At 37.8% G+C, this 17,849-nt stretch overlaps 1 protein-coding gene across 1 annotated transcript in view; it reads right to left on the reverse strand.

Moving 5' to 3' along the window:
* Positions 1-242: 242 nt before the first annotated feature.
* The window catches only part of LOC129737907 (leucine-rich repeat-containing G-protein coupled receptor 4), a 28,811-nt gene continuing 11,204 nt past the window's right edge, over positions 243-17,849 (reverse strand). The window contains exon 3 of the mRNA XM_055729074.1: positions 243-1,102. Coding sequence (XP_055585049.1) covers positions 344-1,102 — 759 coding nt within the window. The 3' untranslated portion in view covers positions 243-343. The remainder of the gene's footprint in view (positions 1,103-17,849) is intronic.

Raw genomic sequence — 17,849 nt, forward strand, 5'->3', positions numbered from 1 at the left:
GCTACTAGTGGTAACCCTTTGGGGAAAATGCTCTTCTGTCTTCCTGCGCAATGTTTTGTCTAATTAGCTGGGAATAGTTATACCCCTGTACAATATACATTTTATCACCTAAATTCTGGTTTGTGTAACAAACAAGCCACCTCCCGTGTGTTGTGGCGTACAAAAACTGCTTTAGCTATTTTAGTTTTAGTTAAGATTCTTTTTTACCTTTTCTGTTGCTAGTTAGTTTTGGTCTCTGCCAGTTTCCGCTAGAACCCAATTGGACTAGATGTTGACTAATGAATTCATAAATAAACCAAGATACAACGAAATCTGTGTGTCAACAGGAGCTCCTAGAGCTGATTCAACTAATTTTGAGTCTAAAATATTTAAAGTATCCTAACAGGACGACCGCGTAGAGGTGCAGTGCGACAGCTGAATAATTAATCCGATTGCTGCTGGCCCAGAACCACCAACAGTGTCCACTGCCGGCCGCCGGAATCTGCTGTTGCTGCTGATTTTGCCACTGACGCTGCCTTTGGTTGGATCTCCGGCGACCAAGGAGCCTCAGCAGATCGTCCGTCGGCAGGGGCAAATGGGATGCACTGGACGCTTCCAGATTCTCTCTCGTGACCTGCTCATGGCACCGGCCGATGGCAAAGATGTCGATTTGGCTCATCTGCATCCCGTTCACCTCCAGCGGCGATATGCAGTAGTTTTTCGACAGGAACCCTTCTCCCTGCCCATAGGTCCCATTGGCCAGGGGGCTATCGAGCAGGGTGTGGATGTGACATCCACAGGGAAAGTAATTACCTGTCACATGTAGCGTCCCGATGCCCTCCAGGATTATACTGCCGGCTTCGGGCGTTTCCAGCAGGTGATTACCCACCAGCTTGAGCGTCCTGATGTGGTGCGAGTGGGTGATGTTGAGCTCCTGGATGGCGTCAATCTTGTTGTTCAGTATGTTGAGCGTATCGACGTGGTTCAGCCCGTCGAAGGCGTTGGCACTGATGACCCCGAGGTCGGATTCCTGCAGCGACAGGATCTTCACGTTGGTCAGTCCGCGAAACGTGAACGGGCTCACTTCCGAGAGATCCATGAATGAGAGCTTGAGGTGGCCGACCTGTAATGAGAAGTCGAAAAATTGTTCATTAGAGGATATACCTTTAGAGCGAACGATATGCTGTTGGTCGGAATTTTGTAAGGTTGAATTATGAATTGCTAATTCTGGAACAAGAATGATTGGATGAGCTTTTTTTTTTTTTTTTTTGTAGCGGCCCACCACACTCCCCCACACCAAAAGGCTCAATTGAGCCCCCTGGTAATGGACGCTACTGTTCTCAGCACGTCTGGTAGCAAAACAAAGAAACTTCAACGCGAACAAAATTTTAATCATGCTGAGAACACAAAAGTTTATTATTTACTGCGAGGAAATGTATGCTATAATTAAACAAGATTACGATAAGGATCTCAATGGAAGAAAATTTCCTTTAAAGAGATCCATTTCTTTTTTTTAATAATGTTAACTAATTAAATATTATGCTAGATTTACTTAAGTTTACTTATTAATAGTTAAAAATACGACAAAAGAAAACTACGATGCTTCAAAAACAAGCAAAATTTGATTAAAAAAAACTGGTTGTTGATCGACTTTTTTAACGATTCAATTTTTCTTTTAATAACTGTACTACTTTGACTTTAAACATGGAACGGTTGTTGATGGTCTTTATTTCAGTAGGTAAAGCGTTGTATATTGTAGGTCCTATAAAAGAAATTCTTTTTTGCCCTAAAGATGTCATGGATCGGCTTCGTTGCAAGTAATTATTTTGACGGGTATTGTGGGTTCTTAATCCCGTAGTAAAATTTAGGTTTTGGTTATTGCTACTCGAGTGTATATTATCATGAACATATATAACGGTTTGCAAATTACAGAGTTCGGTTATTGGAAGAATGTTGTGCGTTCCCAGAGAGTATAGCTGTTGGGTTGGAAAAAGCAGGGGTAGTCTGAAGATGTTTTTCAAACATCTATTCTGTAGGGTCTGAAGTTTTTGAAGATGTGACAAGGAGGCTCTTCCCCATATCAAAATAAGATAGTTTAGATGAGACTGAATAAATGCATAGTAAAACTTTAAAAGAACATGTTGGGGCACTAAGTTTCTTAATTTCCACAAAACACCGCAGCTTTACTTAATTTATTCATGAAAAAGCTTATTAGCTGTCCTTCTTTTTGAGAAAGATCTACAGATGAACCCATTGCCAGTTTTAAACTTCCGCAAATAACATGACGTTTATGTAACTTATTGATGATGGATGAAAAATTTTATTAGAAAAAGCAAGATAAATCAAGCCACGGCCATTTTTTTAGATCGATTTTAAGAAGGAAAAAATCGGCATCTCTGAAAATTTGTTAGAGGAGACTCTTTCCTATCCAACGCACTATTCACGAAAAAAATCAATCGGGAGGTCTAGCACAACTTTTTTTTGAAGATTAGTGAACAAACTACTTATAAACTTTCACTAACATTTTTTCTATAAATTAAAATTTTTACATATTTAAGTTCAAATGTATTTCAATTCCTTTCACACTTAATCTTTTCGCCTGTGTGGTCGGGACGAGTTCTTCCTGTATGTTTAACAGCTGAAAATTATAGGACAATCTCAGGAGAACGAAACACCACAGAAAAACAACTGTTCAATTGATCTTCAAATCCGTTTTCTCCTGTGGGTTGCAAGAAGTTTTAGAAATTATCCCGTTGATTCGGAACTACTTTCTTTCGAAATTTACATGGAGATTTGTGATTTATTTCGTAGAAACAAACCAATTTTAAATCAAATGCACATTTATTAATGAATGCATGGTCAATAATTAATACATATCTGCTGGTCCTGATGTCTGTTTAAGTTTCTCGGGTATTTTCCCTTAAAAAACGTTGAGATGTTATTTTTTTAGTCAATTGAAATTTAGTTAAACAAAAAAAAATACATGCTACCTGTTAAGATGATGCAACAACGAATGCTGCGAATGCTAATTACTCGACCGGGTAGATTTTTAGTCAAATTCCCGGTACTGGATCCTTCGGGAAAATCGTTTCTTTCAGCTTGGCTACCAGCATCATCGCTATTTCAGCTGAATCCTGGTCGCATCCTTGAAAATGAACAAATTGAAATTTTCGATAATAGTCATTTATCACTTCATGTTTTAAAGACAACACGAAGACTCCCTTTTTTACTGGTTTTCCTAATGGAACCTATTGATTGATGGCTCGTCTCTAGGGAAGATTCTTATGGCGTGAATAACAAAATTAGTAGCAAATTTTCTTGTTGTTTCCTTTGACTTTTGCTATCAAGGGTGATCTATCTTCGATATTCATCTATACCAGGGGTGAGCAACGCGCGGCCCGCGGGCCGCATGTGGCCCGCGAGGCCCTTTTGTGCGGCCCGCGAAGCTTTTTTCAAATTTTTATGCCTTAACTTTTTTCTACAATGGACTGTTGGGAAAATTTATATGACTTGATCAAATATGCACTTATCTTCATTTGCCCCACAATCATTCAGATTATTAACTTTTTTCTGGCATTTCAAGCATTTATTATGTTCTGTTCAAGGCATGAATGCAATATTCTATATTGGCATAACGTTATATTGGAGTTTTTTTCTTTACTCAGGTTATACTTTTCCTAATTATTTAACTCCTAACGCTTTGAAAAACAAAATCTATTGAAGTGAGTCGGAGAAGCAGCAAAAAATCGGAAGCTCACATGATCAAAGGAATTTTGAAGTCCTTTAGTGCAGTCATTATTTTCGTTCCAAGCGTAAATAAAGTTGTATGATAAAAATTACGCTTAGCAAAATTTTTTTTTAAAATTGTTACATCAAATTAATTTAAAAGGCTCATTCTGTTACTGGAAAGAGATTAAAATTAAAATCTTGAGAAATTTTGTTTTTTTGATTTCTGAATATTGAAGAAAACTTCGAAAGTTTAATAACAAAGTTTAGGTGAGCGATTTTAGATTCCATATGAATCAGCCGGCATCAAAGCTACCGACAAAAATTATTAGTTCTTGAAAAAAGCAATAGATATCTGAAATTCTCTGATTCGACTTAAAAGGTCTTTGATGATTATGTGATGTTGTTTTTTTTTTCAGAAATTTGATAGAAAATTAATAACAAACATCGATAAATTGAGTAACGTCACTTATGATTCGCATTCCACATTACCGAAGTCGTAATATAGCTTCAGGAATCCTACCCCTATAATATCTTAATAAGGTTAAAAATTATAAAAATCTGGATAAACATTTTAGAATCAAGAAGGTAGTTTTGAAATAGTTGCTTAACATATTTAAAAATGAAAATTTTTCCGTGATTTCGACGACCTTGCTCAACATCCCAATGCAATGACCCAATGCAGAACATCAATTTAAAAATCTTATTTTCAACGGAAAAAAAAATCTAGGCTTTCAGGACACGTTTGAATTGTGGAAAAAAAAATCACAGAAAGTCAAGTAGCGATTCAACGACCAACGCTTCAAATATATATTTTTCACACTCTTACTTATCACTGTGGTAAGTTCCTGAAGATTTTTGAATGAAAGTGATGACAAATAGTACCATCGATTTCAACAAGAATGTTGTAAGAATGAATGTTCGCCAAGAAGTATAATTAAAAAATTGAGAGAATTTAAAAAGGACAAAGATTTTTTGATGTACCTTTTCAATATCGGGTCGTGTTGAATTTCTGTTTGAATTCGTTTTATCTTTTCTTTTTCAGATTTGATTTCGCCAAATATTTGTAGTTATAAAAAATGACGTGAAGATCTATTAATTATAAAAAAAAAGTTATTTTAAGTGCGGCCCACCGACAAGATTTCAAATTTGAATTGGCCCGTGGTTTCAAAAGGTTGCTCACCCCTGATCTATACCATTGTTCGGCATCGCTAACTGAAAAGTTAGCGGCGCTAATAAGATCGCTAACTCGGTCAAAGTTAGCGATCGCTAATTTAAACCGATCAATGTTGCGTAAAAGTTATCGATCTATAAATAAGCGCTAATCGCTGATCGATAGTAAAAATTTTTGAAAAAGATAAGCGAAACACAAATTTTGCAGCCATCTTTAACTATAATATTGACTAGAATAGTTGTTAAAGGATATCAATAGGGAAAGTTTTCGAAGTTATTTTGCAATATTTCTGTCCATATCAGTTGCGTCAGTCTAATTTTAGTTTTAGTTAGCGTATTTGGTGGAGAGTGAAAAGAATTTTTTTTACATCAGTTAATGTAAAGATTATCTTTAGGTAGATATAGTTTTTCATCTTTTTTGACATTAAAACTCCAAAGATTTATTGATTTATTGACTTATTTTGTTCTGAAAATTTCAATTTTTCGCAACTTTTTCATCTCTTCTATATTCAAAGAAGGCTTATGCTTCAAACATAAATTCAAGTGAAGACGATTCAAAAAACGCTTATTGCTATGATTCCAGTCAAAATCGAGATCGAATAGCTTCTGAAATCAATCTTGAACGAAAATTTAAATACCTGATCGGATTCAAAACTTCAAACCTGAATGAAGCTAAATTTATGATCTATGGCCCAATTAACACTTCAAAGAGGTAGCGTTCTTCAGTTAGGGGAACTCAACATAAGCGGAACTTTCTTATCCGATAGCTGAAGAAAAATTTAGCGAGAAGATAAATTCGCTAACCGAAAGTTAGCGGACTAATTAGCGATTAGCGGATTAGCGTTTTTGTGCCGAACACTGATCTATACAAACGGAAATCATACGTGACTTCCTGCATAAAAGGAGGAACCTGAAAAATGCGAGCCGAAAAACGGTTGACAGCGGAAATCCTTCTATGATACAGGACGATTAATCGAGAACATTCCCTAGTAATTTGATACCGTAAAACGGGATAACTTTGATGACTGGGGTAACTTTGACTTACAATTAATTTTTGCACATTATCACAATAACTCAGTCTATAGTTTGAATTTTTGAAAACTGTTTTCCACGTTTGAAAGCCTATTAACTGAGTATCAAATAGGCCAAATTTGGTTTTGTAGTATCTTGGACTCATTGAATATAACACCTATTAAATATACGCACCTTGGACTGCACTACCAAAGTCGTAAGCCGTAGATGTATGTGCTAGATGTAGGTTCTCTAATAAAAGATTATTCGTACTTAGACTGGCAATCAGACTAGGCGTGTTTTACTTGTCCTTTGCTACTCCGGAATACCTAGCGGAACATTACAGGTTTTTATTAAAAAAAAATTCTGTTAGTAAAAATGTAATTTCAAAATCTATAAAAACTTTGTTATTCGACCGGAAGTGATTTTTGAGGTTATGTTGGCTTTCGGTCTTTTGGAAAAAATAAAATCACTTTTTGTGTTCTTCACATAAAGGACCAGGGGCACATGTTTGGCTTCGAACAGGCAACGTTTTCCAACAAGCACCGCAAGCATCTCGAGGTACTTGAGATATGCCACATCCAGAGTACTCAAAATACAACAAACATCCAGAACGACACAGATGGGCGAGCGACCTCATCAGGTCCCGGCAACTTTATATAATCCATGTGGCAGGATTTGTCTATGTATCGTATGACTAACATGTTTAAAATTAGGGTTGGTGAATCTCTATTTAAAGCTTTTTTCTTAAGATTTAAGCTTTTTTGCCTTGAGAGCATAGGAGATGATAGCTCAAATCTGAAGAAAAAAGCATAAATCTGAGGAAAAAATTTTAAATCTGAGAGATGTGCTCCACACGGATTGTACAACGTTGCCTCAGATTTAAGCTTTCTCTTCAGATATGAGCTTCCATCTCCTATGCTCTCAAGGCAAAAAAAACTTAAATCTGAAGAAAAAAAAGCGTTGTCGGGACCTGGTTGTGTACCGGTCGTTTTTGCGCTTTTTTAGGACAAACCACCGACGCCCAGGCCAAGATCGCACCGTTGGGCATGCAAGTCGCACCCATTCTTCCTCACTACAGAACCGATATAAAATTTTGAATTCAAATTATGGCCATAAAACTGACGGTTGATGAACGCTTTAGGAGCGGATATATCTACATCGGACGATATTACGTATGTCCGAGTCAGTCAACGTCTTTTAAAACGATGAATTTATAAAATATGTTTATGCTACAATGCTATTTTTATTATAGATCCTAGAAGAAGAATTAATATAACGCGAAACGTCGGATGAAGAACACATAATTTTATTGTTTCCAAAAGACCGAAAGCCAATATAACCTCAAAAATATTTAAATATCTATTTTTTCCAAGGCTCGCCAACAAACAGCTCTCCTGATGAAACCAAAAAGCATTTAGATGCAAACGGGTTGTTGAATGTAAAAGAACTACTTTTTTTTGTTGAACGAAACGTTTTGAAAAAAGTGATTAATCTTACCCTGGATTCCGGTACGGTGTTTCAGGGGGGAAAAGACATACACCTTCTTAGCCGATTACAGACTGAATAAATTACGTGGACAACTTAAGATTACCATTTACCACCTAGATGGGCATCAAATACATGCCATCAGTGGACCAGCGACTACCGTCGTACCACGCTAAACACTCGACCACTTCGAGATGGTTGCCATTCGAACTTCATATGAATTCAGCTAAGGGTGTCCACGATGAAATTGCCAGACATAAAACTGATTCGCAAAATTCGAGTTTTCATCCGATTGCCATCAAATTTTCAGGGATTGAAAAATAACTATTTAACTGCATTTTACCATTTTATTCGTATTTTATTTACACTCCATACGCAAATGCTCACACCTTGGCCTTAACCCCGGCCTGGCCATAAGATTCTGCACAACCTGTGAATCAACCGATTTTTGCATATAAACCCACACTTTCTTCAATTCCTCGACTGTCTTCACTACCTTGGGTCGTTCAAGGTGCTGCTTCATAATCTCCCAGCACTTCTCGATGGGGTGGAGCTCCGGAGTGTTGAATATTTTCGGCACGAAATTGACCTTATTGTTCGCATACCACTTCAGCACGTCCTTGGAGTAGTGGCATGAGGCCAAATCCGGCCAGAAGATTGTTGGGACGTTGTGGGCCTACAGGAGAGGAAGCAGCCGCTTCTGGAGGCACTCTTTCATGTACACCTGTCCGTTCATCGTGTTCTGGGTCACGAAAGGTGCACTCCGCTTTCCGCACGTGCAAATGGCTTGCCAAACCAGGAATTTATTCTCAAATTTGGACATCTCCTGAGTGCAGACATGCTTTGGAACGCTGAACTTATCCTTGGCCGTGAAAAACAGGTTGTCGGGGATCTATTTGAAGTCGGCCTTCACTTATGTTTCGTCGTTTATGATGCAGCATTCAACTTTCGTCAGCATGTTGAGGTACAACTTCCTGGCACGGGTTTTGGCGGACTTGTTCTGCTTCTCGTCGCGATTAGGGGCCTCTTGTACCTTGAACGTTCGAAGCCCAGCCTTACTTTTGGCCTCCTGGACAAAACTTCGGCTCAGGTGCAGCTTCTTAGTCACATCTCGAACGTCGAACATCTCGGTTGAAGGCCCCAACTACGCGGTTGTGATTTTTGGTGTTGTACGGAATACTTTTTTCTTCACTTCTGGACTTCCGATCGGTGGTCAATCGTTCCTCGCGACACCGTGGAATTCGCGATTCCCAACGTTTTAGCGATGGAACTCCATTTCAGCGAGTTTTGATCACAGGACTTTAAAAGTTGCAGGATGTAAACAATGTACCATGAACTAAATCCACCAAAATTTTCATCAAATTCTATCCAACGGGTCAAAAGTTAGAACAATTTCATTGTGTGGAAATTTCATCGTGGATACCCTTTATTTCCCTGTGATTCGAAAATCATTATTCATTCTTAACCAAATATTTTCGCAAAAAGGTATAAATTACGACATAAAAATTGGAACTGCTACATTACTTCAAAAGTAATTATTTTGTTGCACACGAAACAGTATTGAACGACCCTTCGTCGTTTTGTTTACATTAATTCTTAGCTATCATTGATTGTAAGTGTTACTTTTGTAATCAGGTGTTATCCAGAAAAATGGATCTCGAACAGAAACGTAGGTAACCCTGTTCCTATCTGGCAAACGGCAGAAGGACGTAGTTCGTGAGCTTTCCGATATAAGTGTGTGCAGAAGTTTTGTATACCGTACAGTTAAAAGACACTTGGAGACTGGAAGTGCCAAGAAACGGTATGGTGAGGGACGCCGACCTACCTGCCATGGCGAAGATCGTCAAGAAGCGCCTTAAGAAAAATCCTCGTCATAGTTCCACTAAATTGACAGAGGATCTCAACATATCCGATCGAAGTCTCCGTCGGGCCTGAAAGATAAACCTCAGACCAAGCCCTACAAGATCCAAAAGGTCGAAGACCTTACGGTGAATCAGAAAAAAGAACGGTTAAAAAGAGTGAACCAGAAACAAGAACGGGTAAAAAGAGTGAAGGCGCTGCTGAAGAGGGCCGCGGAAGAAAGGTTGAAGAATACCGTGTTTACCGACGAGAAACTCTTCACCGTACAGCAGTTCGTGAATAAGCAGAACGACAGAGTTTGGTTGCCAGACAATTCACGAAGCCATGCCGACTTGCTGACGGCCACCGGCGACAGAAACTAGCATCGGTGATGGTTTGGGCCGGAATCCCCCGTGGTGGCCGGACTCCGCTGGTTTTTTACACTAAAGGAGTGATGATCAACCAATATACATATCGGAAACTAGTTCTACAGAATGTATCGAACCGTGGGCACGTCTACACTTTGGTTCCAGGGATTGGGTTTTCCAACAGGACTCGGCGCCGGTTCACAAAGCGAAGAAAACTCAACTTTGGATTGCGCCACATTTTCCAGGGCTCATTTCGAGCTCCGAGTGGCCGGCGAGTTCGCTAGACCTGAACTCTATGGACTTCGCTGTTTGGAGTATGTTAGAGGCCGAAGTCTGCTATAAGAATCATGAAGGTGTGGAGGTACTGAAGCGACATCTCGTGGCAGCCTGGGATAAAATACCACAAGAACAACTGCGGGCCTCATAAATACGATGCGTTCTTCGACCGTCTGCGGCGAGTGGTTAAACTCAAGTCGAACTTTACCAGTGAATTTTGAAAAAGTAATTTGTTTTCAAGAGAAAATGAATGAATTTGAAATAAAAAGTTGTTGTTTTAATCAATTTATATGTTTATTTCAATGTAACACTTCCATTGCCGGACCCTGTATATCTATTGTAAACAGAATGCCGTTTTGAGAACACTGAACGTACCGGAGGCGGTCAAATGACGGTTTTTGAACTTTGAATGATGATTACACCTTATATAATTTTTTTTTTGCAAATTTAACGACAAGACATTTTTATTTCCAAAATGCAAGTATTTTTGCGTTTTTTAAATTTTTCTAAGTGTTGTGGTTTTCGAATAACGCATGTGGTATACCTATTCATACCGCGAGCGGTCAAATGACGGTTTACACTGTTTTCGCTAAAACTTTCTTGTTTCTCAACCGATTTCTTTAAAATTTATAGTTTTGAAAAGCCTATAATGTGACTCAAATATGTTTCTCAGACAATTTTCAGCTACAATCAATAATTTTGAAGTTATGTTAAGTCCAAGAAATTTTTTATGAAAAAACATGCTTCAGGAAAATTGCTATAAATCTGTTCATCAGTGCTCGAAAAAAATTTCACTTAGTGCATGAGAAAGCTAAAGTTAGAAGCTATATGTTGCACATACGGAAATTTTTATCAAATTTTTTTTAAGATCATGGCCACAAAAAATGTTAAAAAGTTGTGTAAAACCCGTACTTTTTAATCAAACAACCGCCAAAGCTGTTCCTGTTACAGTAGAAAAATTTCAAAAAATGAATTGGAAAGTTGACGTAATTTGTCACATTTTGGCATCTTTAGATTTTTCAAAATACGAAATACATAATTTATGACGAATTTTCAAAGGTAGCGGTTTTTCAAACATTTCATCAATTCGGATTTTTGATACAATTCCTACACCTAAATTCAGCTTTGCACTGGATTTTGAGTATGTTATCGTAAGGTTTAGGCAATAAAATTATATGCAAAAGAAAGAAAATTTCATACCGGTTCTAGTGATGTAACTGCATTGGCAGTGCAATGCTTGACAAAAATATGATAAATAAAACAGTGAGGTAGTTTCTGAATTTTGAAAAGTCAGCGCAAATTTTTGCTTGGTAGACGGGCGCAGTGGGTGGTAATATCTCATAGCTATTTTGCACACGAAGATGGGTGAAAGGAAACGAAAAAATAAACGAGCATTCGCTCAAATTTTCTGGTTTCACTTTCAGAAATATATTTATTATATTTTTGTCAAGCATCGCACCACCAATGTAGTTATGTCACTAGAACCGTTATGAAATTTTCTTTCTATTGCACATAATTTTTTTGCCTAAACCTTACGATAACATACTCAAAATCCAGTGCAAAGCTGAATTTAGGTGTAGGAATTGTATCAAAAATTCGAATTGATGAAATGTTTGAAAAACAGCTACCTTTGAAAATTCGTCATAAATTATGTATTTCGTATTTTGAAAAATCTAAAGATGCCAAAATGTGACAAATTACGTCAACTTTCCAATTCATTTTTTGAAATTTTTCTACTGTAACAGGAACAGCTTTGGCGGTTGTTTGATTGAAAAGTACGGGTTTTACACAACTTTTTAACATTTTTTGTGGCCATGATCTTAAAAAAAATTTGATAAAAATTTCCGTATGTGCAACATATAGCTTCTAACTTTAGCTTTCTCATGCACTAAGTGAAATTTTTTTCGAGCACTGATGAACAGATTTATAGCAATTTTCCTGAAGCATGTTTTTTCATAAAAAATTTCTTGGACTTAACATAACTTCAAAATTATTGATTGTAGCTGAAAATTGTCTGAGAAACATATTTGAGTCACATTATAGGCTTTTCAAAACTATAAATTTTAAAGAAATCGGTATGAATAGGTATATACAAAGTGTCGGTATGTTTAGTGTTAAAGAAAGAAAGTTACAATTTAATCATTCATCATTAGGGGAACATGCCCTATTATGCGCCACCTAAGCGAATCGCTGATTTTCTATGTATTCCATGTACAAATTTTGTTAGAAATGGGTGTAATCGTTGAAGAAAAGTGTTTTCTACAAATGCCTATGATTTTTTATTACTCAAATTGCTATAGTTCCTTCAAAAACTTGATTTTTGAAAACCATATTTAAAGCCACAGAATAAAACTGTGTTGCAAATACGCGCCGCTGTGTATTCAATACGCGCCTAGCAGCCGAAGACCGAAAACACACTAATACTTACAGACACTTTGGCTGAAAAGAAAATCAAAATGGACTGATTAAAATTTAAAAAAAATTAAAAGTATATTTTTTGGGCTGAATTAACGCTCAAAATATGGTTTTAGACTTTTTGTTCATTTTCAATGAAAATTGGCCTTTTTGAAAAATTAACGCTATTTTCAGCCTACTACGATTGGCGCGTTATAACGAGCGCATGGGCCGTGATAGAACATACCCATAAAAAGCATACCTTAGCGAATTCAGTATGATTTTTCAGCATAAAATCATAGTTTAGATTCTCCTTTATCGATGTGTCAGAAAATATTGTCTTATTCGTTTTTCTCTGCTTGGTGACACCTTATTGAAAGTGTTTTAAAATTTAGATCGAAATGAAGAAAAACCTAAATTGTGAAATTATCACGAAACAGGGGCACTTTCATTTAAAACAAAATAGTAATATTTTGCAGTCTTAAAATGTTTCAGATTCCTCAAAACAAAGGTGGCGCGTATTAGCCACATGGGGCGTTAAATGAACTTTTCCCCTATATTGAGTCTGCTTCAAAATGCATTTGTACTTTGGCCATATTGTGAATAGTTCTAAAGAGTTTTTTTTAAACTTACTGTTTTGATCAATGTTGAATGAGTGGAGGGAGAATGGGGATACTTGATCCCCATTTCTAATTTTCTTTATAGGGTAAAAGTTCATATAACGCCCCATGTGGCTAATACGCGCCACTCGTGTTTTGAAGAATCTGTAACATTTTGAGGCTGCAAAATTTTATCAATTTGTTTTAAATGCTGTGATTGGCCATGGCAAGTATGAATTATTGCTTGAAATTCACAATTTAGGTTTTTCTTCATTCCGATGTAAATTTTAAAGCACTTCCAATAAGGTATCATCAAGCAGAGAAACATGAATAAGACAATATTTTCTGACACATCGATAGAGGAGAGTCTAAACTATTATTTTATGCTTAAAAATCATACTGAACTTGCTAAGTTGAGCTCTTTATGGGTATGTTTTATCACGGCCCATGCGCATGTTATAACGCGCCAGTCTTAATATACTGAATCAACCTTTAATTTTTCAAAACGGCCAATTTTCATTGAAAGTGAACAAAAAATTAAAAACCACTTTTTGAGCGTAAATTGTCAAAGTGTCTGTAAGTATTGGTGTGTTTTCGGTCTTCGGCTGCTTTCGGGCGTGTTCGGCTGCTAGGCGCGAATTGAATATACAGCGGCGCATATTTGCAACACTGTTCCGTTCTGTGGCTTTGAATATGAATTTTAAAAATCAAGTTTTTAAAGCAACTCAATGAATTTGAGTAATAAAAAATCATAAGCATTTATAGAAAACACTTTTCTTCAACAAGTACACTCATTTTTTACACAAAATTTACGTGGAATACATAGCGAATCAGCGATTCCCTTAGGTGGGGCATAATAGAGCATGTTCTTCTATCTTTTTGGGGAAATTGAGCAACTCGCCGTCTTTTGCATACTGGTTCATCTGGTCGAGGTGATTTTTTTCAGTTACCATACCATAGATGCATTTTGCACAGAACAGTGAGTCGTACCTAGATCCATCAAACAAAGCAATAACAGAAAAATGTATGTCTGTTTGTAGAATACAAACAATTCACATACACTCATACATTATGTTTCTGGTGATTTGTTTGGGGGGTGATACTATCTGTATAATGCAAAGATCAAAATAATCGATCATGAATGGTAATGCACTAAGAAGAAGTTCAAGAAAACTAGTTTGTTTTGATTCACGCTCCGTTAAAAAATATCCCAATTTAAAGTATAAAAACTTACCTGGTGTATTGTGGTCGAACGAATCTTGACTGGCAGCTCTTGGAGTCCTTTCCGCATCTGGAGTACTGAGGCACAACACTCCACAGGAGCTTTATTTCCGGATCTTGGTGCAGTATAAAACGGAAAAAATTTCTTTTTCCGTTCTTCTTTACTACCTAAACACAACAACGATTTCTGTCACCGGTCTTTCGCTCACTACTCGCTTCTCTCCGTGACCGTTCCTGGTATCTGACTCAGTCGGGTGTTTTTGATTTTATCAGATCCACACTGCCGTTCAAAAGTTTTCGCACAAAGTGAAGATATCACATTATGGAAGACGAAATAAATATTTTCTGTTTCGTTTGCGAAAGTTTGGTGCAAGACACCACGAAAGTGATCGAGTGCGTGCACTGTCATAGATCGGTGCACTTCAGGTGCAAAAAAATATATGGCAATAGTATTGCGAAAACAAAGAAGAGTCCTTTTTTCTGTTCGTCGGAGTGCATCGATATGTTTACTCGTGTTACACAGGCAGTAAACCGTGCTGATACTGTAAGCGAGGATATTCGGAAGCTAACGGAGTATGTTCGAGGAATCAAGGAGGATCAGTCTATGGTTCGAAGTGAAGTTCGTGACGAACTTTTGAAAACTCGCGCAGTTGTCGACAGCTTAGTAGAGACCAATAGGAACATAGAAGAATCCCAGGAATTCCTTTCTTACAAATTCGAAGAACTGAGGGGAAATTTTAAAGCGATCGGAAAGGCTATCAGGGACATTCAAGCCGACAATGAAAATTTGAAAACTACCGTTAGTGTCTGGCAACAAAAACACTATGACTTGTCTAGTAAAGTTGAGAGACTAGAAATGGAGCTAGATAAGGCAAACAGGTCTGCTTTGGAAAAGAATGCGATCGTGCTTGGATTGCCAATGATCCCCCAGGAGAACGCTCTGGATACGGTTAGAAAATTTGCTGCTGCAGTAGGCTGTTCCCTGATGGATGGTGACGTTACCGAGGCGAGAAGATTGGTGAGCAAGAATTCATCGAGTAGGACGGCTCCGCTCTTAGTAACTTTCGAGCGTACATCAACCAAGGAGCTTGTTATTCAAAAAAAAGCGTGAGCACGGAGTTTTGCAGGCTGCTAAGATCGATCAAGCTTTTGCTGGGTCGTCAAACAGAGTGACAATTCGCGATGAACTCACTACTTTCGGGAAGGAGTTACTGTCTGAAACAAAAAACATGCAAAATGATCTCGGCATAAAATACGTTTGGCCCGGGCGTGATGGCAAAATTCTGTTTAAACGCCACGATGGGGCAAAAATAGAGCAGATTGGGAACAGAAATGATATAATGGCGCTTGCCAAATCCACCCAGAAACGTTCGCTAACTCACTCATTCGACATGGAAACATCAGTCACAATGCCGGAAATGTCCTCGCCGAAACGTGTCAACATTGGAGCAAGAGACATGTAAAAATCATCAATATTGTATTTTATGTAGAACCCTATACTATATAATAAAAATGGATAATAATAATAAAAATATACTACATGAATCGTTAGATTATTAACATGAAAATAACCGGAATAAAAATAATCGTCATTTTCTAAGGTTGTTCCTACTTAATGTCAGAGGCCTGAATGATCCAAATAAGTTGGATTCTATCAAAATGTTTTTAGAACAATTTCCAGCATCAATTGATGTTCTGGTGCTAGGAGAGACATGGTTAAAGGAGGAAAGAAAACATTTTGCCACTGTAAACAGATATCGCAGCTTCCTTTCCTGCCGTCCTGATTCAAGTAGTGGTGGACTAGCTGTGCTTGTTAAAGAATCGCTTATCGTCACAGAAATTGAGAACTTACACGTTGATGGCTTCCATTACATTCACTTGCGTCTTCAACCGGGCGGCGTACCAATTGATGTCCATGCAGTTTATCGACCCCCTTCTCAAAATGCACAGTTCTTTCTCAATAAACTTGAATCCGTTCTTGCATCCCTGAAGCCAAATTCTCAGTTTTTAATGCTAGGCGATGTCAATATCCCAATAAACAGAACAGGTTGTCCCGTAGTCGAAAGTTATGTAGATCTTCTGAGATGTTACGGATGTACAGTGTCCAATACGTATGTAACTCGCCCAGCAAGTTGTAACATACTTGATCATGTAGTCTGTTCAGATTCGATAGTAGAGCAAACTTTGAATGAAACAGTTCCATTCGATATAAGTGACCATAACCTGGTGTTGACAACAATAAACATGAAAAAACATGTAGAACATCGTAAGCTTGAAAAAGTTATTGTACAGCATGAAAGAATAAATGAAGCCTTTCGAGCAGAGTTTAACAACCTAGAGGCGATCAATCCTACGGGAAAACTAGAGAAGCTCAGCACATTGTACAGGAAACTTAAGGAAAGATTCTCAATAACAGTATCTGCTGAAGCCAAAATCAAGGGCTTTTGCCCATGGATGTCGTTAGACGTGTGGAAGATTATGCGAATCAAAGAGAAAGTCATTGCACGTTGTAAGAAACACCCGACTAACGACGAATTTAAGTTTGCTTTGATAGAAGTATCAAAAAAACTTAATCGTGCTAAGGCTGAAGCAAAGAAAAACTACTACAACAAACTCTTTCAAAAATCTAATCAGAAGCAAATCTGGAAGAATTTGAACAACCTGATAAGATCAAGTGATTCGCAAAAAGAAACGATAAAGATAGAATTGAATGGAGTTGTTACAGAGGAAGGTAAAACAGTCTCCAATGCGTTCAATCAGTACTTTTGCAACATTGGAACTCAGCTCGCTGCCACCATTCCCAGAAATATTAATAGCAATGAACAACGTTGTGATCGCAGCAGTAATAGTATATACTTTCGACCAGCTACAGAAGAAGAAGTTATTCTTAAAATAAGTAAGCTTGATTCATCAAAGAGTCCAGGACCAGATGGAATTCCAGCGCAATTTGTCAAGGCGAATCATACAATTTTGGCTCCTTTAATAAGGAACATCTTCAACGACTGTATCCAGAACGGTGAATTCCCAGAATTCCTGAAAACAGCACGAGTTCTACCGATTTACAAAGCAGGAAAAAGGACAGACTGTAGCAACTATCGACCCATCTCGATATTATCGGTGTTTAGTAAGCTTCTAGAACAGCTGTTAGCAGATCGCGTCTCGCAATTCCTTAAATAGCATAAGTTATTATATAGCTACCAGTACGGTTTTCGCGAAGGATCAAGCACTCTAACAGCAGCAACCGAGCTAGTAGATGCCATTCATAGTGCCCTGGATAATCGGAAGTTCATGGGGGTGTTATTTTTGGACTTGAAGAAGGCTTTTGACACAATCGACCACGCAATTTTACTTCGGAAACTAGATACACTTGGAATCAGGGGAAATGCGAACTCCCTCTTCGCTAGTTATCTAGCCGGAAGGAAGCAATACGTCCAAATAAACCAGTCATCTAGTGACCTAGGGAACCTACCGGTTGGAGTCCCCCAAGGTAGCAATCTAGGGCCTCTCTTGTTTATCCTGTATGTAAACGACCTGCACAAATTGAACTTACATGGTAAACCTAGACTGTTTGCGGATGATACGTCGCTGTCGTACGAACATTCCGATGTCGGGATTATATCGCAGATGTCAATGGATCTTGAACAACTTAAAGCCTACTTCGATACAAACCTTCTCTCGCTCAACCTGGATAAAACCAAATACGTCATTTTTAAATCGACCAACCGTTTGCCTACACAACACGATCAGCTCCAAGTTAACACTACTGTAATACAGC

Source organism: Uranotaenia lowii, chromosome 1, assembly GCF_029784155.1.
Source record: "Uranotaenia lowii strain MFRU-FL chromosome 1, ASM2978415v1, whole genome shotgun sequence".
Taxonomy (NCBI): domain Eukaryota; kingdom Metazoa; phylum Arthropoda; class Insecta; order Diptera; family Culicidae; genus Uranotaenia; species Uranotaenia lowii.